This window comes from Prosopis cineraria, unplaced genomic scaffold (genome assembly GCF_029017545.1).
Source record: "Prosopis cineraria cultivar Desert tree isolate PC_DT_omini unplaced genomic scaffold, ASM2901754v1 PC5, whole genome shotgun sequence".
In the NCBI taxonomy this organism is placed as follows: Eukaryota; Viridiplantae; Streptophyta; class Magnoliopsida; order Fabales; family Fabaceae; genus Prosopis; species Prosopis cineraria.
Window position 1 is genome coordinate 5,224,218 of NW_026555336.1, and position 25,082 is coordinate 5,249,299.

Here is a 25,082-nt window from a genome sequence, read left to right on the forward strand (position 1 = left end):
TCAAGTCCAGAGCTTTGAGACACCGAAGACTTCGGAGAAGGGCACGTTGGGCGCCACTTGTTCTCCATGCAGGGCTATTTCAATTTGCTTGTTGCCACGTTGAAACCAGTCAAAGATTATTTCTTTTTTAATTTAATCAGGTCTCTTAGGCTTATGTCAACATTATATTATAGTGTTTTTTTTTCTATATGTTGGTGGATAGATAGATATCCACTGAACACGTATCTATCAAGCGTTTGTTGTTCTGCTTATAATCTGGCGTAAATCTGCTGTTCAATTTCATCTCTGTTTGTTTATTTACGGGAGAATTTCAATAAAGATCTTTGGATCTTATTTATTTAAATTTAAATACTTTAAATTTTTTAAATTTTACTATAATTTAAGATACTGATTTAATATTAAATTTATAAAAAAATAATAAAATTATTTCTCATTTAAATTAATATAATAACTTACCTATTTCACTTGTCGGGGTGGAAATAGACCAAGCATTGGGTTTATAGGTTGGTCTACTTCAAGCCAGGCCAAGCCTATTTACTAAATAAGCCAGGTCAAATTTTGACTTTGATTAGGTTTATTTACCTAAATAGGCTATACCTATTTTTACAATGCTTACACTATTAGACTTATAAGCTAGCCTATTTATTTTATATATATATATATATATATTATATAATATATTACCTATATATAATATTTAATTTAGAAATTTAGATATAATCAACCCCATCCCCTTTTTTCAATCTCTTTTTGTTCTTTTGTATCAAACTCAAAAAAACTAGACAGTTCTTCCTTGCTTATATTCTTTTTTATTATCTTTTGTGTGGTGAATATTTATGATATACTAGTTTCATCATTTGATTTTTAATCAATATGTTCTTTTTTTTTCAATTTCTTAGTTATGTTTTCAATTAGATTCGACTTATGCATGTATTGATTTCAATGTTGTTACTATATTTTTGTATTGTATTATAGTTGATAAGTCCTCTTACTTATTATGTATTTTAGTTGGTAAATCAAGTTGTATATATGTATGCTTTAATAATCCTAAAACTTGCAAGACTTTTAAAGCTTCTTATGTAAGTCTATTTGAAAAGCCAACTTTTAAGCAGGCTTTTCAACAGGCTTTCAGATCAGGCCAGACTTTAAGTAAGTTTAGGCTTCAGTCATGAAAAAAACCTTATACAGGCTTTAAGTCAAGCTCAAACCTTTGACTTACCACGTAAACTTAGATCTATTTATTTAAAGCCTAGCTTAGCCCAGCATAGTTCCACCCCCTATTCACTTGTTCATTGCCCTACTTAAATTGTTTTCATTTGAGGTGTAAATCATCTTAAAATAATTTATTGATTCCTATCATGTATGTTGTTTATTTACTTACGAAGTATTATCCATTGCTTACTTCACTTGTGTATTACTAAACTTTCACTTGATTTTATTTCAGGAAAATAAACAAATGAAGTAGGGCAATTAATAGCATTTCATAAGTAAATGAATAAATGAATTAGGGTATTCCTAATATTAATTTAAATGAGAGATAATTTTATAATTTTCTTCAAAAATTTAATATCAAATTAGTATTCTAAGTTATAGTGAAATTTTAAAAGTTTAAAAACTTTAAATTTTAATAAATAAGATTCAAGAATCTTCATTGAAATTCTACTTTCATTTCAATTAAGTTATTTTTTCAAACAGAAACCAAAAACATTGTTTTGCGTTGCTATCGCATAACTTGGATGGAAGCTGAAATGCCTTCAATGTTGTCACAATGACGTCATAATGACAGAATTTGACATTTTTAAGTTTTATTCTCAGTTTATATTTTTTATCTCAAAGAAAGCAACGTTAATTTGGGCCTACTCATATGATCTAGACAAGACTCGCTATTTTTATAGGCTACATTTTTTCTTGGGAAAATTGTGGAAGAGGACAAAATAAGCAAGGATCAAACCAAAATCTACAATTTTCTTCCACAGTCTGCATTTTATCTTCTACAATTTTACATTTTTTCTTTCATGTTATGCAAGTTAAGCCCTTTTTCTAATTACTTTGTTTAATGGGCCTTGTTTCCCCCCCCCCCCCCCCCAAAATTTTCCCTATTTTATTTGACCAAGGACTGACCTCGTTTATCTCAAATACTTGGGCCTAGTACACATGCACACATGGTATGGAGCATCATTCAATGCAGAGTTGTCATGAGTTATGACTTCAACAACAGTCACTTGCAGATTCTGGTTGATTTGCATCTGAGTTTATCTCTAGGCTTTTGTATTCCAAAATGCAAAGGCAGAGCAGCATGGGAACAGAATTATGAGTGTGAGGAAATTTGGTGTGCCAGCTTGACAAACATGATTTCATCTTTTCATGTTGGAAAAGGAAATCAATCTCTCTTGGATTGAATTTGGGGTCCATGATTTTGATTGCACAGCCTCAGGCACAGGCATATAACCCTCGTGGTCCTCTTCCCCAATTTCCACAACAAGACGATCAAATTCACTAAAATTGACCCCCCTACTCCCACACCATGAAATGGGTCCCACACAGATATCTACATGCACCACCAAGAAGGAACTTGATGCCTCTCTTACTTCAACAAGCCCCCGCTGATAAACCCCAAGTGAAGCCTACTACCAATGGTGCTGTGGCCCAGTGGCACCAAATTCCTCCTCTTGCACTCTAGCATTGAAGTAAAACTCATGAGTATTCTTAAAGGTATCAAAATTTATTAGAATGATAAGTTTGATAAAGTTAATATTTACTTTAACTAATTTAACGTTTTCATATTCGCCTAACATGAGTTTTCTAAAAACTACCCCCTCGCAAAATTATTACAAAAATTAAAGATTGAAAAATCACTTTTGATCATATATTTAAAAAAAAAACAAATAAATACATTGATTGGCTTGCGTATCAAGCTTTCAATAATTGAGATGTGAAGAATTTTCACTTTCAATCCAATAGGTGCAGCAATTTTTTTGCACTATAACATGACCTGATTTATCACCCCCTTGCACAAAATTTTTTCATGGCCTCCTAGGTCGCAGGGTTCAGTCTCGCCTTGCAGGCTTTTTTAAGCCGTTAAGCTTAGCCTTTGTATTAAAAAGCAAAAGGAAAAAAAGAAAAAATGTATGAGAATGAAGTCAGTGTTGGTTACCAAGATTTGAGTATCTTGCATACAGTGAGGCACGCCATATAATCACAAAAGAGTAATTATCAGTTGAAGGAGACGTTTATTAAATGATGGTAATAAACGATGGGAACACAGATATTCTCTGGGGAAGACAAGATCAGTGATAATTAAGAAGAGATGTCCATATCAGATCATTTTCACTGTGGTTGATTTTTGCTGCCTCCAAACCCAGTGGATGGGGAAGAACAAGAGCCTGAAAATGACGTGATTTGTATTTTTAACAACCAAAAAAGTTGCTTTTGTTTACGTGATTCAATAAAAGATATGCCCCCGGTTAACCTTCCTTCCTTTCTTTAGAAGTTCATAGATGGCAATTTGATCTTTACAAAGTTGCAAAATTATCAATTTGATCCTTCCTTCAACATATTAGCTTTTCATTTTTTTTTTTCATTCAATATAATCCCTTTATTATGTTGACATGAGCGTAACATCCATAAATTTCCATTCAATGCTCATTGTTGTGATAAAATTTGGACTATTTAAATTTAATTTGGGTGGTCTAAATCTAAAATTTTTAATATTTAATTTTTTAAATGATAAATTTATTTTTTTTAAGGATAAAATGACAAGTAAAAGATAATCTTATTTTAATTCTGCATCTATGAATTAAAAAAAATTAAAATTAAATTAAATCTAGTCTATTCAAATTCAATTTGGATGGTCCAGATTGTGATCAGCACCTCATGCATATACAAATCAATTACAATAAAGCTAGACATATTTTTCTTACGTTACACTGAAAAAAATAAAAAGAAGAAGAAAAAGAAAATGGAGATATCAGTAAAAATTGGGTGTTGAATGCAAGTTTGGAGCACCAACATCTACTTCAAAAGTATCTTCACAAATATTTTTTTTTTCAAATACAAATAATACGGCTTGGTGTAAAATTATATACTACATAATCGTCTGGATTAGTCCAACAAATTGGGGGGGAAATATTGAGAAACCAATTTGGAGGTTAAGATCAGAACAGTACAGCATGGGCAAGTTGGTCAACCCAAACAAAAGCTCAGGCTGGATTTTGATAAGGTTTATAGTGTTTATCTCGTGACCTGTCGGTGTGTCTAGAAGACTCATGAAAAAAGCCATGCTGGTCAAAATCAGCCATTACAAAAACTGTGGAATAATAATCACTCTGTTGAATAATCTCACCTCAATCGATTTCTAAAATCTTCATTTGAACTGACCCAGTTGCTATATATATCCTGGATAATTAATCCATCTGGTGCCGTGTTTTGATTGGTTAAACTTTTGATGGTGATACTTTGACTTATTCTGATTCAAAAGACAGAATAGAAATCAAGTTGTGGTGATTCTTTTCAAAAAAGTTGGCAACAACTATCTAAAAAAGTAGATTTTCAAAGCACACAGAATCAAGAATCTTATCATAAATAGTTATTCATACACCAAGTTACCAAAATTATTTGACAAGATGGACAGGAAAATAACTCTATACATGATGAAGAAGAAGAAGAAAATAATCATGTGCCTTCTGATATCCACCCATTACTAATTAAGAGCGGTAGATTCTCTTATGACTTTGTTATTGTCAAGATTTAGCTGCTGAACTTCTGCTCAATTGTGCTTGCTGAGACCTGTATCATTCAGTAATATCAATGTAAACAAATTCATGCATAAGAAAAGGAATTCAAGAAACCAGTAACAATCCTTTTTCTTAATCTAAAGCCCTTCCGCATAGGAAAAAAGGTCCCACACACATGCATCACTCACCCACCCAGTACGCAGCACACAACACCTATCCAACTTAGACAAATTCACCTAAATGTTTTTAATCCCCTCCCTTTTTGGACCACATGGGGGATTGAACATGGAACCCCTTGCATCAAGGGGAAAGGTTTACGCCACTAAATCAAATGGTTCTTAGCTATGAACCCTCATTCGACTCAATGTAAAATGCTTTTGGGAGAGTTATCCTCAATTAGGCCTGACAACACTTGAATTTAACCCAATTAAATAGCCATACAAAAAAGAAAAAAAAAAGAAAACTCTTTTATAAATAGAACTTTTGTTCCAAGTATCACAAGTGCCAAAGCATGTTTTACATCATTTATTGCAAAACTAGACAAGTTTTCCTATGCACTGAAAAATGAACTGTACTGTTTATAACTTGTGAATAGTACAGCTTCTGTAAAATTTATATTTATGTTGACACTGATTGATATGAAGTATTGAGCCACTTAGAAAACAGATATTTATAGTTATTACTATTGATTAACAGGCATATATTCTGTAGTGTTAAAAGCAAACGAGGGAAATTTATGATATAAATATGCTGATTTAAGAATAGAATAATAAGGAGATTGTACTGACCCCAACTGATGTTACAAAATTGCAGACTGCACATTTAACTGATCTTGCTCCGTATTGGTACATCAGTAGCATTCTACAGTTGCCACAATTGACATGTGCCACCTGATTTGCTGTCACAAATCCACAATTGATGCTTACCCACAAGTAGTGATTCAGATCATATACAGTAGCTCACTCAAGACGTGCCTGGATTCAAATGTCATTTTTTACAGAGGTACAATCTTAAATAGTTGAATACCTTCCAGAGCTAGATTCACGGTGTGACAGCAAGAGCATTGCACGCTTGTCGCCCCACGTATGTACATCAGTAAGGTGTGGCAGGCTCCACAAACCAACTGGGCCATTTCTGTACCTGACCACATAAAAATGTTTCTAGATTATGATAACAAGAAGCAGCCTTACTACACTACTACACTAGATGAAGTCGGTTATATAAATTTTACTGTGATATTGTGTTTTATGAACAATTAACTCTTTATATATACCGTTCACCAAAAGGGTTTGTGGATTGTGATACATGCAGAAAATTAAGCTCAAATGACCTGTTGATGAGACATCATAGAGACCAAGAGAGAGGAAATAAAAGTATACCAGGAGGTGGCACTGCAGTGACTGCATTGCAAACTGCACAGCACACAGATGTTGCTCCAACTGGATAGAGCAGAAGGTTTCTACACCCACAACACACAAGCTGACTCTGCTGTGTAGCTCCTTGCAAATCCAGGTTTTCACAAATCCTTTGTAAGTTTCACGGTCAAATAAATGACCCCAATAACCAGAAACAAAATCTTTTTTCCGTTTCACATTTGATAATATAGCAACAAGAATTCTAGCATCGAGACCAAGGGAGAAACTCGACTTGCTTAGATAACTTTATCTAAAGACGTATCATCAGATATGTCAAATCCGCATATTCAATACAAATCAGAGTCACTGACGAATTTTATCAAACACACCTTCATGTTTAAGCCACCCATTCTTCCGCTGGCTAGTGGAAAGCAGCTTTTATGTACTCCCTTCAATCTTATATTCATCTTATCTGATTACTTGTTCTCTTATCTACACTGGCTACTAATAGTACAAAAGGACATGGGAATTTCCAAAATGTAATAAGCTATAGAGTTCAAATCTCCCTTCAACCATCACAACAAAGTTCCTAGGAGATAAGATTTCTAGGCTACTTTCTTAGCAACCAAACACAGAAGAGGACCGACATGAATGAGTAAAGAAAGCAGAGAAAGCAAGATACCATTAGCTGGAGGCGTATATGGAGCTGGAGGCGTAGGGTAAGGGGCAAGTGGAACTGGCATTATAATCTCTCAAAAAGATTATTTCTTTCTCTTCCAATGTCTACACAGAGAACAAAACTCTCTGTCCCATTTTCACAATTCCTGGAACAAGAAGAAAGAATGTAAAGATTCAAAAATAAAAGGGAGGAAAGTAATACACATGTCGATGGAATTAAAAGGCATGAAAAGACAATACAATTTGCCATTGATGCCAATTATCACCCAGAAACAAAGTAAAACGACAGCCTGTATAACAGAATAGTAGAGTCAGATTACACAAATTTCTCTTCAGAAAGCCACAAGAATCCCAGAACCAGAAAAGCATTAAGGCCCTTTTCCACAAGAAATGAAATTTAGTTGAACAATGGAGGAAGTGAGGCAAACACGTGCCCTTAGCAGCTTGCTTCTGTAGAAGAAGTTTGAGGAGAGAGAGAGAGGAAAGGAGGAGAAGGAGGAAAAAAAATGAAAGAGAGGATATAAGTGAGCATAGGAAAGAAATAGAGTTAGAAAAGTTGAATTGTAAAAGGACCGTCCTTTTTTTTTCACCTTCATTTTGTGTTACTTAAGTTTTTTAGAAACTTTCAATGCTTGCTTTCCCACTATATATCTGAGTGATTAACTACCATTTCTGTTGGTGGCATATCAAGATCAACCCCACCAAGCAATCCTGGGTCCTCCCCCCCCCTCCTTTCTTTCTCTCTCTCGCTTTACCATAGGAGCACAATTCAGTGCATGCACGTGAGTGATGCAAACTGGCTACACTCCTTTTTCTCTCACGGAGGTTGATGGTATAGAATGAGCCACGTTGCTTCTACAGGTCAATCAGGGCCGTCTGCAAAACTCTTCTCACCATTCTGTGTGCTGTGGATGTTGAATCCACTTCAAAGCCTGAGTGAGCATTTAAGCTTGTGGTCCACCATTTTTTGTCTTTGTGCTTTTAGAGCATCACATTATTATTATTATTATTAATTGTTTATACAAATTCCTCCCAGAACATGATTCCATTGAAACAACATGCTGCAATCAAGTTTTTCCCAGCTGAAGTAACAATCACATCTCCCTCAACAAGGAACATGTAATTAGTTGGTCTGAGGATTATTTCTCACGGATTAAATGACGTGATAATTGGACAAAGATGAGGTGATTGCTGTAGTTGGTGAGTCAGAGCCATGTTAGGCTTCTGATGATGTCCGTGAAAAGTTTTGCTTTTTCCTTATCTGGGTATATATAAATTCTGCAATGACAACACATAAGCCTGTCTCCAAATTTACCGAGACAAAAATTACCTATACAATAGTTGCACAAAGAATCTGTATCTGAATATTATTGTGATGGAGAAATTAAAAAGGGGAAATTTGAGACCCAGAATAGAGAAGAATATAAAAATAAGGGAGAAGACAAAGAAGGCGAAAGAATGGAAAGTTAAGATTTGAGAAGATCCAAGGACAGGAAACCACTAAGAAAAGTCCTCATGAGGTATGGGTAGAATAGCACCTGCAACTTTTGTGAATGGAGAAACATTATGATACAAAGAACTGAAAACAAGGTCCACAGATAAGCTTAATGCATGCAAGATCAGGGTCCCAACAAAGCTGTGTACTTTTATTGGATTTTCTCCGCGTTCTAACCCCCTGATCCCTTTGAAGGGGAAAAAAAGAGGGCACAGAAAAAAATTATATATATTTATTCCAAGAGCAAGCAAGGGACTCATCCCCCAGTGTGATTGTGCACGTTTCCTCCTTCGAATCTCTCTTCTCTTTTGTCTTTTATCTCTCAAAATATGCTAGACATAATTCTTCCAGAATTTTTTGCATTTTTTTCTTGATTTTTGTTAGGATAATGAATTTCCATGTCACATCTATCATGAGATGATTACAGTGTTGCATATATGTTGGGTTTCTTTTCTGGTTAAATGTGTTTTACAGCTAAGAGAAATATGGCAGCAACGGAACTCTATGCATTTGTTGCATTCTTAAATGTCATTGATACTCAGTTACACTATATTTAACGAAGATTAAATCTGAAATTTCAAGCCATTTTCCACTTATTCAGTCTGCAATTTTAGATTTTCTGCAACTGAATCCATTTGATCATGAAAATTTTTATATAGATGTAGAAATAAACCAAGACTATATCGGTGATCAAATGTATCCTAGAAATAAGACTTATAAGGGGTATCCATTTACAATAGAAAAAGGATATGGGAAACTTGAGTTTTTAAGGCATATTAGTGTTGAATCTCAGACTAATTAAAATTGACATGAGTAATACAGAATCTAGTTACTTAAACAAGTAGTTGGAAGTTCAAATCTAATCCTTATATACATAGCAATTTAATTAGGAGAAAAAGTATTGAATGTTGGGATTTTATGTTGGCATTATTTAACCTTTAATAAGTTAGAACTGGAGAAAGAATCATATTAATAATGTTATGTTGATCAGTCAGGAATTTAGGTGGGCCCAGTTTATTCGGACTCGAATAAGCCCAATTCAAATAAACCCTGACCTCTTGAAAAGCACAAATGACCAAACTAGACTTGATTGCCCAAATTTTATTTTTAAAATTATTTTTAATTTAATTTTTCCTTTAAAGTTAATTAGTTAATTTTATAAAAAATTATAAAATATATTTTTTGGATATTTAAACAATGTGTAAGACTCAACTTTTTTTAAGAAAATATGTGAGTCTTAAAATCTAAAAATAAATATTAAAACATATTTTAAATATTATTTTGAAATATTTTATAGATTAAAAATAATAAAAATATTACAATATAAATATTTTTATTTTTTTAAAAAAATATTTATAGTAATGTACTCAAACATATGATATTTTAGTATATCATGACCTAAAAATTAAAAAATTAATTAATATTTATTATATTTTATATATTTTTAAAAAAATAATTTTTATTTAAATATTTAGATCAAGCTTGTACCTAATCGGGTTGGGCTTAAATTTTTTTCCTACTTATTCTAATAGCTTGAATAAACAGATCAAAGTTAGATACTAGCAATAAATGAGGAAAAGAAAAACTGCAGCGAGTGTATTTGTATCAGATATTGACAAAAGAAAAAAAAAAAAAAAAAGAACAGGATGCAAAGTCAATGTCAGCAATGCAAGGCCGAAGATGATACTGAAAATGCCCATTTTGTTGACAAATTGGAACCATATCCTTACCTTAGTAATTAATGCTTACAGATTTAACAATTAATCAAATCAAAAATTAGGTGAGAGATTCTTGCGCTGTTCATGTACCATGTGATTTATATTTTATTCAATAAAATTATATCAATTCAATCAAATAAAATTTTATTTATCTTTATTTTTAATAAATTTATTTTTGAAAATTACTTTTATATTTTAAAAATTACTGCTTTAATTTTTTTGGTTTTTTCTCTATTTTTATGTACTTAATTTATATTTATAATCATTTGACATAACTAGTATTGATTGGAGAGAACATGATTACATAATGTACCGAATTCATACAAGAATTTCTCCAATTGATAGGTTTGCTCATTCAGATACTTAGCCTCAATCTCATCCATATCGAATGAATCATCTTGATCTTATCCTTAAAATCAAATCAATCCACTCAATGCCTTAAATAGGTAAAAAGAAATCTTAGCATATATTAGAAAAATTAGTTGCTGTTACCTTGAGACTGAATCGACTATCAGAAACTTGAACTAATTGAATAAATATTGAAATCATTGATCCACCTGGTAAATGATTCCTCGGAACATTGCCATTCAACGGTTCAAATTTATTCAAGTTATGTGGTTGATTTGCCTAGCCTGAAAACTATTCCATTTCCAAATCTCGGTTTGGAGGATAGTGTGGCAAAGGGCCGTAGGGTATGTGTCTTGTGGCTCTCCGAATATGCACCAAACCGTCAATATCAGAAGGGACAAACGAGTGCCTTTACAAGGTACATCATACATGCATTATTAGGAGTGACGGATGATCCACAACTCACATTCATATCTACAAGTTACAATCTAAAAATTGTAAGAAAAGTAGTTCCCCTTAATCTCCTCAATGCCAATTACCTAAGTTGTGGCAACCATCTAACGGCTGTGATTCACACATATGCTGAAACCTGAAGGCCAGAACTTTCTGTACAGATTGGAATCCTAGGAAGGGGGATGATGACATCAAGAAGATTGAGCGCTATTCTTCATCGTTCTCATTATTAAGACTTCCATACACCACAGAAAAGTAGTGGCTCACTGTTCTCAAGGTGAGCCCAGGGAACCTGTATGGTGTGCCTGGCCGCGGGTCAATTTTGACAAATGGCCATCTCATGATTTTTGCCGCCTCACACTCTTCCCAACCATCTCCAATTACACAAAAACGTACATTGGGATGGTCAAAACGCTCTTTGATCCATCGGAAGCACTGAACTTTCCCTACGTCCCATGAGCTATAAACTGTAATATAATGGTATGTAATTAAGAATTGTAATCATGTTTGGCATGAAAAGCCCATTCTGTAACATGGAAGTCAAACCATAGAGAATTGGACTCACTATTTTCATGTGTTATCAGACTGTCAATACGAAAGAGCATGCATTTTACAAGGGTGGGTATCAGCGATCCAGATGTCACTAAAACATTAACACGCTGGCGTGTCACTTTGGTTGACTCAGCACTGGTCTCAGGAAGCGCAACAGAGGAATCTGCATCCTTATTTTCACCCAAACACTCCTCCAGAAATGCCCGTGCTACAGTAATTTAAAGATGGCAGATATGAATAAAACAAGTCATATGACACTATTAACATCAATAAATTGTCAAGAGTCAGAACTACCTGAGGAAAGCCAGCTATCAGTATATGCATCAGTTGTCTCATATAACTGATCCCAAAGTTTAGCTGTCTCTTGGTCTAAGAGATGCTTTAAACCCTGAAACAAGAATGAGGAGGCTACGTTTCATGCTAGATCATACTAGTGATGAATGAGCTTGCAAAAATAGTAAAGTACAGCTTGTTTTGGTTACAACCTTATTCTAAGTTAAAATAATCTTGCTCCATCAAGTGCATCAACTCAGTCATTAACATTACTATCTCCATTTGATGCACCCATGCTTGTGAGGAGATTTTGAAAAGGTAGTCTAATTCTATATTACAAGAATTAATTTTGTCGAAAAGTTGATTATCATCAATTATAACTATCAATTTGCTGACATGGGATTTCAAAAGTTAAATTTACAATCATTTGCAGTAGCCACTTTCTAATGAAGCATCTTCGTTTACCTTCGTGATGGATCCTCGGTCAGTTCATCACAAGGCCAAGCACTCATTTACAACACTAAGCTTGTTATCCATAAGTGAATAATTTTAAATTTACATGACAGAAGGATCAACATTGCACCATAAACCGCATAGGCATAAAAGTGAACTCATAGAAAGGGGCATATAACATAAGCTATACTTCATTTTTACCAATATGTACTTTTGGGCTATAACTCGATGCCTATATGCAAGTTTTCTTTTGTTGTCTTCATCAACGGGAGGACCCAAACCATCTTGGTTGAAGTCATAATCAGAGAGGTCCCTTCCTTCATCATATTCGCTCAAAATATCAAGAAATGGCTTATTGTAACTTTCAATCTGCACGAAAAAGATCCATATCAAAATATGAATATTCCAGAAATAAAACAAGTGACACAAATCTCCACATAAATGCCAAACTTTACTTGCTCATAGAAGAAATAATCATCACACAATTGCAGGATGAGCTTTTCCCACATCCTCCCAATCTCCACACCCTTCTGGACATCCTTCAAGCCATTAAAAGCCTCTGCATAGGACTCCTTCAGCAAGGAGTTCAGCAGTATAAGGGTCTCGTCCATATCCCATATGTACACATCCAAATTTTGATTGATGGTGTTTTTGCCAAGCACTTTCAACTCCTCATCAGGTCTTCTGGAGTTCTCAGCCATTCCAGTCCAGTTTGAGCTCTAGAATGCAGATTCTTATCAATAGCTTGCTTGGCAGAAAAAGAGCATGTTTCACAACACCCTTAAACCTCCAAAATTCACGTCGAAATCCCCGTCAACATAAAAGGGTCCATCAACCGCAAGTGACTCCCTATCATTACATGCTGTTAGCACTTTCTCCATGTGACTTTTTAGCTTAGAAATTGTGCATTAAAACACTACGAAGCAGAAATTAATTAATCCAGACGGAATTGCCAAAACATCCTTATTCATTGGCTTGTGTAATGGTTATTCAAACAGTTGTCCAATTCATCGGGTCTCTATATACACAGGGAGGCCACATCAAGAAAATCAAAAATAAAATTTGAGCTAAACAATCAAAACTTGATTTCAAAAGCAACAATTCCATAAATCACTGACACAAATGTTTCGATGTGCATAAAACCGAATAAGAAATCAAAAAATGCTCAGACAAACTGGCAACAAACAAAAACTGCGGTACCCAGGATTTGAAAGCAAGGACCAAGGAGCTGCGAAACAAACGAGTAGATGATTTCAGGTCAGGAAAAGCGTTGAGATTTGAGAGAGTGTAAGACTGGAAGTGAAATGAAAAGCAGTAAGAAATCTGGGGTTTTCATTCCCAAATCAAACGGCCTCCACGAAGACTTGGAAATTCAAATAAAAAAAGAGAGAGACTTGGAAATTTTTTTCTGGTTTAGGCCCAACTAAACAACTGGGCCTTCATAATTTTCTCTTTTTTTTTTTTGTAATTTGTATGATCCAAATCCAAGATCTATTATGTCATATTTGACCCTAAAGATAATCTTAAATAAATAAATTTATTTATTTTATTGTAATAAAATTTAGGTGAATAGGGTTCAATGGCTCACCAAGCAATGACCTAAAAAATTATATAAAATAATAAAAAAATACTTTGGTCATTTTCTTTAATTTTTGAGATTCTTTTCTAACTAACTAACATTTAAAGTTAACTTTTAATAATGATAGGGGCTAAACTACACATAGGCTAGGGTAAGCATCACCCTTGCCCAATGCTTTATTCGATGTGCAGTTTAAACTAGCTCAATACCCAAGTGTTTGGCTGAGTTTGGCTCGATTGACTCAATATATAAAGAGTTTTTCTTTATAAAAAAATACAACTATTATCATTTAAAATATATTTTTTATAAATTTAATATTAGATTCAAAGTAATTTTTTTAAAATTACATATAATCAACAACTACAATCAAATATTTTTACATAATATTAAGTAAAAATTAATTTTTAAATTTTGCAAGAGATTAAAAAAATGTAATCATAAGAATTATCTAAAAAGTCATAAAGATAATATAGTTCGTAATAATTTTCAACAAAAAATAATACTATAGAATAAATATTATTCATAAAAATATTTTAAAAAATTGGCATGTTTGGAACAGGTTGGGTAGGGAAGGGTTTGACTTTAGCTTGATACCCAAATGCTTTCAGTATGGCCAGGTTGATTGGACTTTCAAGCCATGTGAATAGCTTTAATAAGGGCTACAGTGTACTATTTTCATGATTTGAGGGAGAACATTGGACAAGGAGGTCAAATTCTTATTTAATCCAATTAAAAAAATTACTCTAGGATCAAAATTGTAATAATATTATTATATTGATCATCATTTATCTTTTTAAAAATTATATTAAACATGTTAATATGGTTTTTATGTAAATATGTTATTCATATCCCATATTGATCATTAAAACATAACTAATAAGTTTTTCAGCCCAAATATTTTTTATTTAGTTCAAATGAAGCAAATTATCAAAAGTAAAAGGTATAAAATTGCAAAATTTATAGACCTTACTCTTTTTTTTTAAAAAAAAAAAGTAAGGAATACATTTACACACCCTCACCAAAACATAGTTCTATCACCGATCTTGTATGTTATGTGTTAAATCTTTATTAATTAGACTAACCAAATAAACTCATTTTTGTATAGACAGTATTATTATTGTTAGTTTTAAAATGATAAAAGTGTACTTTCAAAAATTTATCTCAACATCCCAATTTGCTTTTCTTTCTTATGCATTTACTTGGAGTTTATTAGAGGGAGAATGATAGGATTATTTCTTAGTTTGATGTAATATATCCTTATTTATTAATATATTATAGGAAGAATAACATTTAAGACATTCTTAAGAGAATTTATCGCAATAAGGGTGCATTAATTTTATATGAAATATTATATTATAAAAACAAATATATATCGTTGTTAAAAGCTGAACCTTAACTTGTTAAATTTTTTAAAAAAATATAAACAACAAATATAAGTTAAAGTTCAGCTTTTAATAATAATATACACATATATATTTTTACAAGATAATATTTAATAAAAAAACTAATGGGCCATTATAGTGATGAATTTGTTTGAGAGGTCCTTAAATATTATTCTCACTATATTATATTTTCTAGCCAAAGGTTGGGGGGACGATCATAGTACGGCTCAAGACTTTCTTAATCTATTTTGGGAATTGATTTGGCCAGAATTTTTTTATGGATCAAAAGCATTAAATATTACTTAGCTTTTTCCGTAAGTAAGCTAATTAGTTATGACTTTAGAAATATGAAAATTTTGAATACTCCTTAATTGGATTTGGATCACAATAAAATCAAACAATTTAAAAGAAAGATTCCAACGTAGCACAAAAATAAGATATTATTGGTCTCTATCGATTATGTTATCCTTTTAAATTTTATATACTTTTTTTTTTGCCACAAATTTTATATACATTATTAAACTTTCTAACACTATATATATTTTACTATCCGTCTAATTGATAGGCAATAAAGTCAATTTTATTGAAAAAGATATGTAATTCTTGGATAAAACGTCATATAAATTTGAAATGAGGTTTAGATGACAGAAAAAGACAAAAAGAAATCCGTTTTATAGAAAATATGTGATGCAACTTGCTTCAAATTTAGTGTAAGAAAATGTGTCTTATATTTTAATATTGCAATGTCATTGTCTCAAGAAATTCAACAGTTCAATAAAAATCAAGAGAAATTAAGCAAAACATTAATGTGGAAGTAACGACATCAATCAAATGTCAAATAAAAAATTGGTATTAAGTTTCAAATTTTGTAAGACGACTTTGAAGGCGATGTCATAGTTTAGGACTTTAAACAAACATGTCGATGCAGACATGGAGCATGAAAAATAATAATAATAATAATACTTTATTTTATTAAAGAGGATGAAGGTATATTTTTATTTTTGAATTATTTTTCTATGAGCATTCAGTATTTTAAACTATTTATCGCAGCAATTTCATCTCTGAAATAATTAAAATATAGCATATTTATCCTTGACATTAAACATCCTAATGTTGACCATTAAAATGCTAATTGCGACTTAATTTGACTGAAAATGCCACTTATTTATACAAAATGAATCCAATTTAAAGTACATTTTTTCCATGCTTTAATTATTTTAGGAGCAAAATTGCTACAACAAAATTAATTTAAAACACTGAGTACTTTTTAGAAAATAGTTTAAGAGAAAAAATATACTTTAACTTTTATCCATTTGATATGACATGCGACAATTTCAAGCAAACTTAAATATTAGATAGCATTTTTAACAGTTAATGTTGGAGCATTTAACATTATGGGCAAATATACTACAACAAGTAGGTTAGGATATTGAGCACTTATCAAAGTATAGTTGAGGAATAAAAATGCCACTTAATCTTGTTAACAATGGTGACCACAAAAACGTAACAAATGGGGGAAAAATTAAATATAAGTCCAACATGCAACATGGGGGATGCTACTTTTATTATAAATTTAATTTAATTTAATTAATCATTCATAGCAATTTAAATGAGGTTAAAATATACTTTTATTATTTAATTTTATATAAGGTTTAAATTTGATCTCTTAATTTTATAAAGTATTTTTTTAATAATACTGGATTGCCATTAAAATAAACAGAAGTTACAGAAATCTAAAGAACAAAACACAAGCTACTCTCTTTCACCATTAAAGTATTTTTTTCAATTCTCTAACTCTTACACATTTAATTTTAAATATTTATTTTTATGTCAATTATTATTATTTTAAAAAATAAATTGAATAGGTTATTGTTTGAGTTTTTTTTTAACATTTAAAATCTGAATGTAGGAATTTTTTTGTTATTGAGGAAATTAACAGTGTTGAGGTTACAAAATTAAAAAGCAATATAAAATTAAATGATTAAAATAAAACTATACGTAAAGTTAAAGTATTAAAAATATATTTTAATCTTCATATAATAAAAAGTTATTCATTTGATAATTAATTTAAAAGGTTATAGTTTATGTTGAATGATATTTTCTAGGTAGAAACAGAGAAAATCTGAACGCCCCTAATAAAGAGTTGCTCCGGTTTTAAGCCCATCGTTTTAAATTTAATAAACCATTTTTTTTTAATTCTAGTCAACCCTTATTGCTGTACTTAATATCACTCTTTTTTTGTTATGGCAGAAAAATATCACTAATTTTTTGTTGTTTGTTGACCAGACTTCATTAATTCTCTCATGGCTCTATCCAAATGGGATAAGAAGGAATTATGCGGCCGCAGATGATAACAAAATTAACAACTCTTCAATTTGTTAGGCTCCTAAGTAAAGGTGTTTATAGATGCGGTTTGGTTTAGTTCGGAGGAAAAACCAAACCGAATACATCATCAAAATTTAAAACCCATTTATTTTTTTTTTCAAACGATTTTATTCAATTTTTGAACAGTTTGGTTTGGATTTAAATTAAGATTGAGTATTTTTAGATATTTTTATAATCAATATATATATATATATATATATGTATGTATGTATGTACGCATTTTAACAAATAATTTTTAACTATTAATTAATATTTTCAATGGAAAAAAATCTCTTCAAAACAAAAGAATATTTTTTTTTAACAATTGTTTAATACATCTAACTACATGGACAATAGACGTTATAATGTTAATGCTAGGTCGTTGCCCGTAAGTAACGCGCTGCATGGCTCGAGTACAGTGATAAGTGAGTTAGAGCCGCTGCATCGGCGCCCGGATGTAGTGTTAAATGAGCAAGGGCTACCGCGTCATTCTGGACGCACGCGGCTAAAGAAGTTAGTCCATAAGAGCAAAATTAGATTTGGTACTTGGAATGTTGGGACATTAAATTGTAAATCTGTAGAGGTTGTACGGGTTATGATTCAAAGAAAAATCAATATCCTTTGCTTGCAAGAAACAAAATGGCGTGGAGAAGGAGCTAAGGATATTTAAGGTTTCAAACTTTGGTATACAGGAAAAGTAAGTGCACGCAATGGAGTAGGCATCATTATAGATAATGAGTGGAAGAAGAACGTTGTAGAAGTTAGCAGAATTGGAGACAGAATTATTTCTTTAAAAATGATAATTGGACGTGAGACTGTTAATATTGTTAGCGCTTATGCGCCGCAAGTCGGGACAGAAGCCAGTCTTAAGGAATTATTTTGGGAGGATCTGGAGGGGTTGATTCGACATATACCACAGAGTGAAAAGATTTTTATTGGAGGAGACTTTAATGGGCATGTCGGGAGGGAAGCTGGTCAGTATGCGAGGGTGCATGGTGGTTTTGGTTTTGGAGAGCAAAATAATAAAGGGCAAACTCTTCTTGATTTCTCATTGGCGTATGATTTTAAGATTGCCAACACTTGTTTCAAAAAGAGAGATGAGCATCTCATCACTTACAAAAGTGGAGCCTCAAGGTCGCAGATTGATTTTCTTTTGGTTAGGAACACAGATAGAAAACTTTGTAAAAATTGTAAGGTGATCCCTGGAGATGCTGTAACGACACAACATAGGGTCCTAGTCCTTGATGTGTGTATTATGAGTAAAATCCAAAAACGTCGACAAGTAGTAACACTAAAGATTAGGTGGTGGCAATTAAAAGGTGAGAAGCAAGATATTTTCAAACGAAATCTTTTAGATAAAGGAATTTGGGATTCTCAGGGAAGTGCTAACATCATATGGGAGGATATGGCTAAAAAGATACGGGAGGTTGCAAAAGTAGTTTTGGGAGAATCAAAAGGTTCTGGTCCGAGAGATAAGGAGTCTTGGTGGTGGAATAATAGTGTACAGGACAAAATCAAGTATAAGAAGAACTGTTTTAAAGCCATACATTTGTGTAACAATGAGGAAAATTGGGAGAGGTACCGTATGGCTAAGAAGGAAACTAAGAGAGCTGTGGGTGAAGCTCGTTCTAAAGCTTTTGAAGAATTTTATAAGAACCTTGAGACGAAGGAAGGAGAGCAAAATATTTATAAGATTGCCAAGAGTAGGGAAAGAAAATCAAGAGATCTAGAACAGGTAAGGTGTATTAAGGATGAAGAGGGAAGAATTTTAGTTACAGATGATGAAATTAAAAATAGATGGGAGACTTATTTTTCTAAACTTTTCAATGATGGAGAGGATTCATCTAGTAACTTGGAGGATTTAGTAACTGGTGAAGGAGAACAAAATTTGTCATTCTATCGAAAAATACGTGATAAGGAGGTAAAGGAAGCTCTTAAGAAAATGGCAAATGGTAGAGCTAACGGACCTGATTGTATATCTATCGAAGCGTGGAAATGTTTAGGTGAAGAAGGGGTGAGATGGTTAACTAAGTTATTTAATGTGATTTTACGATCCAAGAAAATGCCTGATGAGTGGAGGAGAAGTACATTAATTCCTATTTATAAAAATAAAGGAGATATTTAGAATTGTACTAACTATAGAGGGATTAAACTCATGAGCCACACAATGAAATTGTGGGAGAAAGTAATTGAGCACAGGTTGAGATTGGAGACAAGTATTTCTGAGAATCAATTTGGTTTTATGCCAGGTAGATCAACTACAGAGGCAATTTATCTACTAAGGGGATTAATGGAAAAGTATCGTTGTAAAGATAAAGATCTACACATGGTTTTTATTGATTTGGAAAAAGCTTATGACCGTATACCAAGAGAAGTGCTTTGGAAAGCGTTGGAAAAAAAGGGAGTACGGATTGCTTATATTAAAGCCATACAAGATATGTATGAGGGGGTAAAAACTAGTATAAGAACGCCTAGTGGTCAAACAAAGGATTTTCCTATAAAGATTGGACTACATCAGGGATCATCTCTGAGTCCTTATTTGTTCAACTTGATTTTAAATGTTTTGACGGAACATATTCAAGAGGAAATCCCGAAATGTATGCTCTTCGCGGATGATATAGTTCTTATAGCAGAGACAAGAGAAGAGGTTAATTGCAAACTTGAGTTATGGAGGAGGACATTGGAGTTGAAAGGTTTTCGTCTGAGTAGAAGTAAGACGGAATATTTATATTATAAATTTGGTAAAGGACTATTCGAAAATAATTTGGAAGTGAAATTGGAAGATCAAATTATACCTCAAGTGGAAAAGTTTAGATATTTGGGAGCCATTATTCAAAATGATGGCGAAATCAGTGGAGATATTTCACATAGAATTCAAGCTGGGTGGTTTAATTGGAGAAAAGCTAAAGGAGTTATTTGCGACCGTAAGGTGCCTAATAAACTTAAAGGAAAGTTTTATCGTACTGCTATCAGACCGGCAATGTTATATAGTAGTGAATGCTGGGCTCTAACGGGACAGCAAGAGCATAAAGTTGGAGTAGCAGAGATGAGAATGTTACGATGGATGTGCGGACATACACGTAAAGATAAAATTCGAAATGAGCACATACGTGAAAAAGTGAGGGTGGCACCTATTGAGGAAAAAATGGTAGAAAATCGGTTGAGATGGTTTGGGCATGTACAAAGAAGACCAAGGGAGGCACCAGTGAGAAGAGTGGAACATATAACTTTGAGTCCGATTAAGAGAGGTAGAGGAAGGCCTAAGAGAACACTCTTGGAAGTTGTTGAACGTGATCTCTTAATTAATAATATTTCTAAAAGCTTAATAAATGATAGAGCATAATGGCGTCTTGCAATCCATGTAGCCGACCCCACCTAGTGGGATAAAGGCTTGTTGTTATTGTTGTTGTTTGTTTGTTTAATACATCTAACTATTAAAAATTAATATGTTACCCTATAAACACTTGATTATAAATTAAAAAATAATCATAAGCAACATTTAATTAATTACAACATATTTTTAACAAGGGTGATTTATAGATAACTAAATTTGGGAAAGAGAAATTTTTTAAGACAAATTTATAAAAATATATGAAATAGATATAATAAAGCTTCGTTTGATTCGGTTCAAGTTTTAAGAGACAAAAGCCTAAACCAAATCAAATCAATTGGTTTTGCTAAAAGAAAAATTAAACCAAATCTTTTTTATAATCAGTTTTGATTAGTTTATATTGGTTAGTTCAATTTGGTTTAGTATAATTGTTTTGGATTGATTTTGAACACCTTTACTCCTAATCTATTATGTTAAAATATTTGTTTTATGAGAACAAAAAGAGAATTAGGAATCAAATTTAGAGTAGATGAGCCACTTAAACACTTCTATTAGTAAATTATTTAGGAATCTCATCAATTTATGATTCATCTTGCATCATTCACATGCAAGAATTTAACAAAGCATGCAAATAATCATATGATCAAGTAATTTGTTAAGGACAAGCTATCTTTGGAGCACATCCATGTTCCTTGTTTGAAAGAGGTCATGAGTTCATATTTAATATTGACATAGGTGTGTATATACATGGAGGTGTGCCTTCCCCCCTTTTTTTTTTATTTATTATAAAATGGGTTAAGTTAGGATAATTTTTTTAAAAAAAATGAGCAAATAATTTGATAATAACAAACATAATAAAGCTACAGACATATCAACTCGAAATGTGGAAGTTTTCACGCGTAATTCAGAACATCTTGTAATACCACATCTGATATTCAAAAGTAATTATTTAACATGAACTGAGCAAAAAGTTACATTACTTGAAGTGACTCTGACTTTAGATTTATTCATTTGTCATCCTCTTGTAAAATTTACCTTCGAACAACCAGATTTCACAATGATTGCACAAGTCCAGTAAAACGTCACAAAAGAAAAGCCAGAACACGTACACTAAAACCCACTCTAAAGGGAATGAATCACAAATAAAGACAACCATTTTATACAGAGCATGACCAGGATGATGTTCCTGGTATTACAATGACAGTGGTTGTTTACGTCCATCTGATTTTCAACAGACAGACTGACAGTCACACCAGAAATTTACAGTCTTATTATATAAAACACTCGCAAGACAACAAAGCAAAGTCCACAAGTATTGAACATTTCCTTCCGGAAAGGCTTTCCAAATTACATGGAGGGCAAAATGTAATGTGATGAGAGAGCTTAATGACATGGTTTCATTCAAAATCTTCTCTGTTGGGGGCAGAATATTGAGCAAAACCAGAACCAAAATCCCCTCTTCTTCTTCTTCGTCAGTACCACAAATTTCGCATCCCTCTTGGCTACAAAATCAGCCATGTACCGCACAACTTCCTGGAGAATAAAAAAGAGAGTGAAGTTTAGATCAATTCTGTAGAGAAATGAGAACAGGAAAAAGTTCCAATGCTACCCAGGAAAATTATATTTTACCTCTCAGTAGTTAAATTTGTTACAAAAAGTGGCATATAAAATCTAGTTTAGAGCAAAACTAAGCACTTCTTCAACTTTAAAATATTAAATCCACTCCCTAACCCTCCCAAAACAACTATTTAGTGCTCAGTGTTTATGGGATAAAATGTATTTTCTCCGTAAATTTTTCCCTACCTGAGCACCCAATTTGACAACTTCTCTGGGCGGCAATTCAAGAGGAGTCTGTTCAGCACGAAAAACTCTCAATTTGGACAAGAACCTGAAAGACTCTGGTAATGCTCTTATTTGATCATCACTTATATCCAACTCCTCAAGCATTTCAAGATTCCCAATTGATTTTGGCAAGGCTCTTAGGTCTGCAAAGTTATTCGACACATTTAATTTCTTCAGACTAACAGCAAAACATAAGATCTCTGGCACAAATTCCAGTTCATTAAAGCTAGCATCAAGTTCCTTCAGTCTGCACAAGTTCCCCATTGTAGTAGGCAACTTTTTAATTCTGTTATAGTGCAGAGTTAAAATCTCTAAGCACTCAATATTGCCAATTGCCTCAGGAAGTGCTTTGAGCTGATTAAAATCTAGCCTCAGCTCTGCCAGTGATGAACATTTTCCAATTGTATAAGGTAGCTCCTCGAGTTCATTTGTCTCAACATTTAACCTTCTCAAGCTTCTTAAATTCCCAATCAAATCTGGTAATTGTGAGAACTCATTTGAACTCAGGTCAAGATCAATGAGATTCTCCAACTTCTCAAAAGAAGCTGGCAGTGATCTCAATCTATTGGCGTGAAGGTCAAGATAAGTGAGGTTTATCAATTCTCCAAAAGAGTGTGGAAGGTTTATAAGCTGGTTGGCGTGAAGATCGAGCTTTGTTAGGGCCTTGAGACCCCCAAAGGTGGAAGGAAGAGCCATGATGCTGTTCTCAGATAGGTCCATCTCACATACATGAGACAGTTTCCCAATTGAAACAGGCAACCATTCCATCCGGTCCTCAAGTTTCCCTCTTAGCTCAAGGATTGCCACTCCATTGTTAGCACAATTTTCGATAACTGTGGCCAATTTCATGAGACTTAATTTCTGGGCGTTTCCATCATCTGCAAAATACTCTCAGATCAAAGGATACACATTTAGTTGAGTGAATTGATTGGCCTAAGACAATATTTGCAAGTTACAGAAGCCACTGTGCACTACCGTAGGAAGATAAAATCGCTCCGAAGAATGACTGTTTCAAAATTATCATAAACACCATTCATATCAAATACCGTTGTCTTTTCTAGCTTACATGGTTGACCATGTCAATTCCAAAAACTACAGGCCAAATAAGAGATAATAAAGGTATTTAACATCAGTAATTGTGGTATCTATATTCATATAGAGAGACAATGAACTGTTTTAATGAACCTCTATATTCAGGCCAAAACAAAACCTCTATAATTGTAACGAAACATTTTGTTTTGAAGACAGAGAAAAAACCTTAACAGCATAATCACACAAAACCATGATGGATTTGGCGTTCAATTTTCCAACTTCAGGATATAATCCGGGTATAAAATACGCACAGGAACTACAAAACAAACACAATCCATGTTAATTATGCTAGCGGATTATTCTTTGAAAAAAATCGCAAGAGTCAGAGAGATATTCGAGCTAACCAGCAGAGAAAGACGTCTTCGCGGAGGATCTTTCTGCAACGATGAGGTTAATTTTCTCCGGTTTGTCTCCGTCTTCCTTTCCCTTCACTAGACTGTCATCACCGATACCAACATCTGTCTCGATTTTCCCCGCTGCTTCGGCTAAATTGGGCCGTTCCGGTTCCGGAGCATCCCCGGAAACGAATTGAGAAGCCCTCTGGATAAGATCACCAAGGGTCTGAAACATCTTCTCTTGTTGAAGAAGATGGAGAGCTTCTCTCCTCTGTTCAAGGCCCTGGAACAAGACCACAGTCTTCTTCAACTCTTGTAACACAGAGAAAAGCTGCTCAGGAACACCGTCAGGGACTTGCTGCATTGAGATTTCTTGGAGTTTCATATTCTCCTCGCTATTGACAGTTTCAATTGCAGAATTGGCAGCTTGGACTTCTTCAATCGAAGGTCGAGGGGGAAGCGATCTGTAAATTCTCGTAAGCTCAGCAACAGTGGCAAGAAAGGCCGGTGATGGTGGGTCCTTCGTAGGCGCCATGGCCATGGGCATGGTTTTCTCAGCCAACCCTCAAGCAAGATGGAGGATGAAGCAAAGGGGTGAAATAAGGGGTGGTTTTATACGATACCCAGTGTTCTGGCTTCTCTGCACAAGGCAGCGAATTGGAATCATCATCATCGGTGTTCACATTGTATGATCAAATATATCAATGTAAAAAGTAAAATAGTAAAATCTAAAATCTAGAGACTATCGCCACTGTTTTTTAACGTACCTATGTTTTTATATTAATTTATATATTTATATATGTGTAAATAATTAAAAGATAACAAGCTTATGTCTCCAAATTATACATTTTTCTAAATACTGAAAATTCGTCCAGAAAAAAATATTAATTTTAATATATAAATGTGGCTTTTATGTATTCTAATAAGTAATAACTACCTTTTTAAATTAAAATTTTTATATAATTCTAGTTTTAGATGAATCAAAATTTTTTATATTTTAAATTATCCACTTATAAAATCACACTTAATAGATCAAAAATATTTTTACGTTAAAAATTTTGAAAAATAAGTTATATATAATAAATAAGTCAATTGATCT

The 25,082-nt window shown here is 33.0% G+C and overlaps 3 protein-coding genes across 5 annotated transcripts; all 3 read right to left on the minus strand.

Moving 5' to 3' along the window:
• Positions 1–4,545: 4,545 nt before the first annotated feature.
• Positions 4,546–7,249, minus strand: LOC129310602 (protein LOL1). Of its 2 annotated transcripts, none has more exons than XM_054952492.1 (6): positions 7,007–7,249; positions 6,771–6,912; positions 6,113–6,232; positions 5,760–5,873; positions 5,522–5,631; positions 4,546–4,785 (listed from the first exon to the last, which is right to left on the minus strand). In XM_054952492.1, exons 2-6 carry the CDS (start codon positions 6,829–6,831, stop codon positions 4,747–4,749), a joined length of 444 nt encoding a protein of 147 aa, XP_054808467.1. In that variant the 5' UTR covers positions 6,832–6,912; positions 7,007–7,249; the 3' UTR covers positions 4,546–4,746. The 2 variants fall into 2 exon arrangements, with proteins under 2 accessions (XP_054808467.1, XP_054808468.1); XM_054952493.1 differs by having other exon boundaries at positions 7,087–7,244.
• A 3,448-nt stretch (positions 7,250–10,697) lies between these two features.
• LOC129310576 (eyes absent homolog) lies at positions 10,698–13,404 on the minus strand. 2 transcript variants are annotated; one of them, XM_054952462.1, is made up of 6 exons: positions 13,259–13,404; positions 12,514–12,907; positions 12,260–12,427; positions 11,627–11,720; positions 11,346–11,540; positions 10,698–11,247 (listed from the first exon to the last, which is right to left on the minus strand). In XM_054952462.1, exons 2-6 carry the CDS (start codon positions 12,757–12,759, stop codon positions 10,988–10,990), a joined length of 963 nt encoding a protein of 320 aa, XP_054808437.1. In that variant the 5' UTR covers positions 12,760–12,907; positions 13,259–13,404; the 3' UTR covers positions 10,698–10,987. The 2 variants fall into 2 exon arrangements, with proteins under 2 accessions (XP_054808437.1, XP_054808438.1); XM_054952463.1 differs by having other exon boundaries at positions 12,514–12,920; positions 13,259–13,393.
• An 8,442-nt stretch (positions 13,405–21,846) lies between these two features.
• Positions 21,847–24,635, minus strand: LOC129310546 (plant intracellular Ras-group-related LRR protein 5-like). The gene is made up of 3 exons (XM_054952412.1): positions 23,993–24,635; positions 22,518–23,434; positions 21,847–22,247 (listed from the first exon to the last, which is right to left on the minus strand). Exons 1-3 carry the CDS (start codon positions 24,528–24,530, stop codon positions 22,116–22,118), a joined length of 1,587 nt encoding a protein of 528 aa, XP_054808387.1. The 5' UTR covers positions 24,531–24,635; the 3' UTR covers positions 21,847–22,115.
• Between the last annotated feature and the right edge of the window lie 447 nt (positions 24,636–25,082).

Excerpts from the sequence above, each read along its gene's own strand:
- LOC129310602 (XM_054952492.1), bottom strand. The coding sequence starts at position 6,831 with ATGCCAGTTCCACTTGCCCCTTACCCTACGCCTCCAGCTCCATATACG. Across the intron at positions 5,874-6,112 it reads CACTGCAGTGCCACCTCCTG|GTACAGAAATGGCCCAGTTG; the intron begins GTATACTTTTAT and ends TTATGTGGTCAG. Across the intron at positions 4,786-5,521 it reads ATTTTGTAACATCAGTTGGG|GTCTCAGCAAGCACAATTGA; the intron begins GTCAGTACAATC and ends TGAATGATACAG.
- LOC129310576 (XM_054952462.1), bottom strand. The coding sequence starts at position 12,759 with ATGGCTGAGAACTCCAGAAGACCTGATGAGGAGTTGAAAGTGCTTGGC. Across the intron at positions 12,428-12,513 it reads ATTATTTCTTCTATGAGCAA|ATTGAAAGTTACAATAAGCC; the intron begins GTAAAGTTTGGC and ends TTTTTCGTGCAG. Across the intron at positions 11,248-11,345 it reads TCTGATAACACATGAAAATA|TTTATAGCTCATGGGACGTA; the intron begins GTGAGTCCAATT and ends ATTATATTACAG.
- LOC129310546 (XM_054952412.1), bottom strand. The coding sequence starts at position 24,530 with ATGCCCATGGCCATGGCGCCTACGAAGGACCCACCATCACCGGCCTTT. Across the intron at positions 23,435-23,992 it reads GAAGACGTCTTTCTCTGCTG|ATGATGGAAACGCCCAGAAA; the intron begins GTTAGCTCGAAT and ends AGTATTTTGCAG. Across the intron at positions 22,248-22,517 it reads TTGTCAAATTGGGTGCTCAG|GAAGTTGTGCGGTACATGGC; the intron begins GTAGGGAAAAAT and ends TTTATTCTCCAG.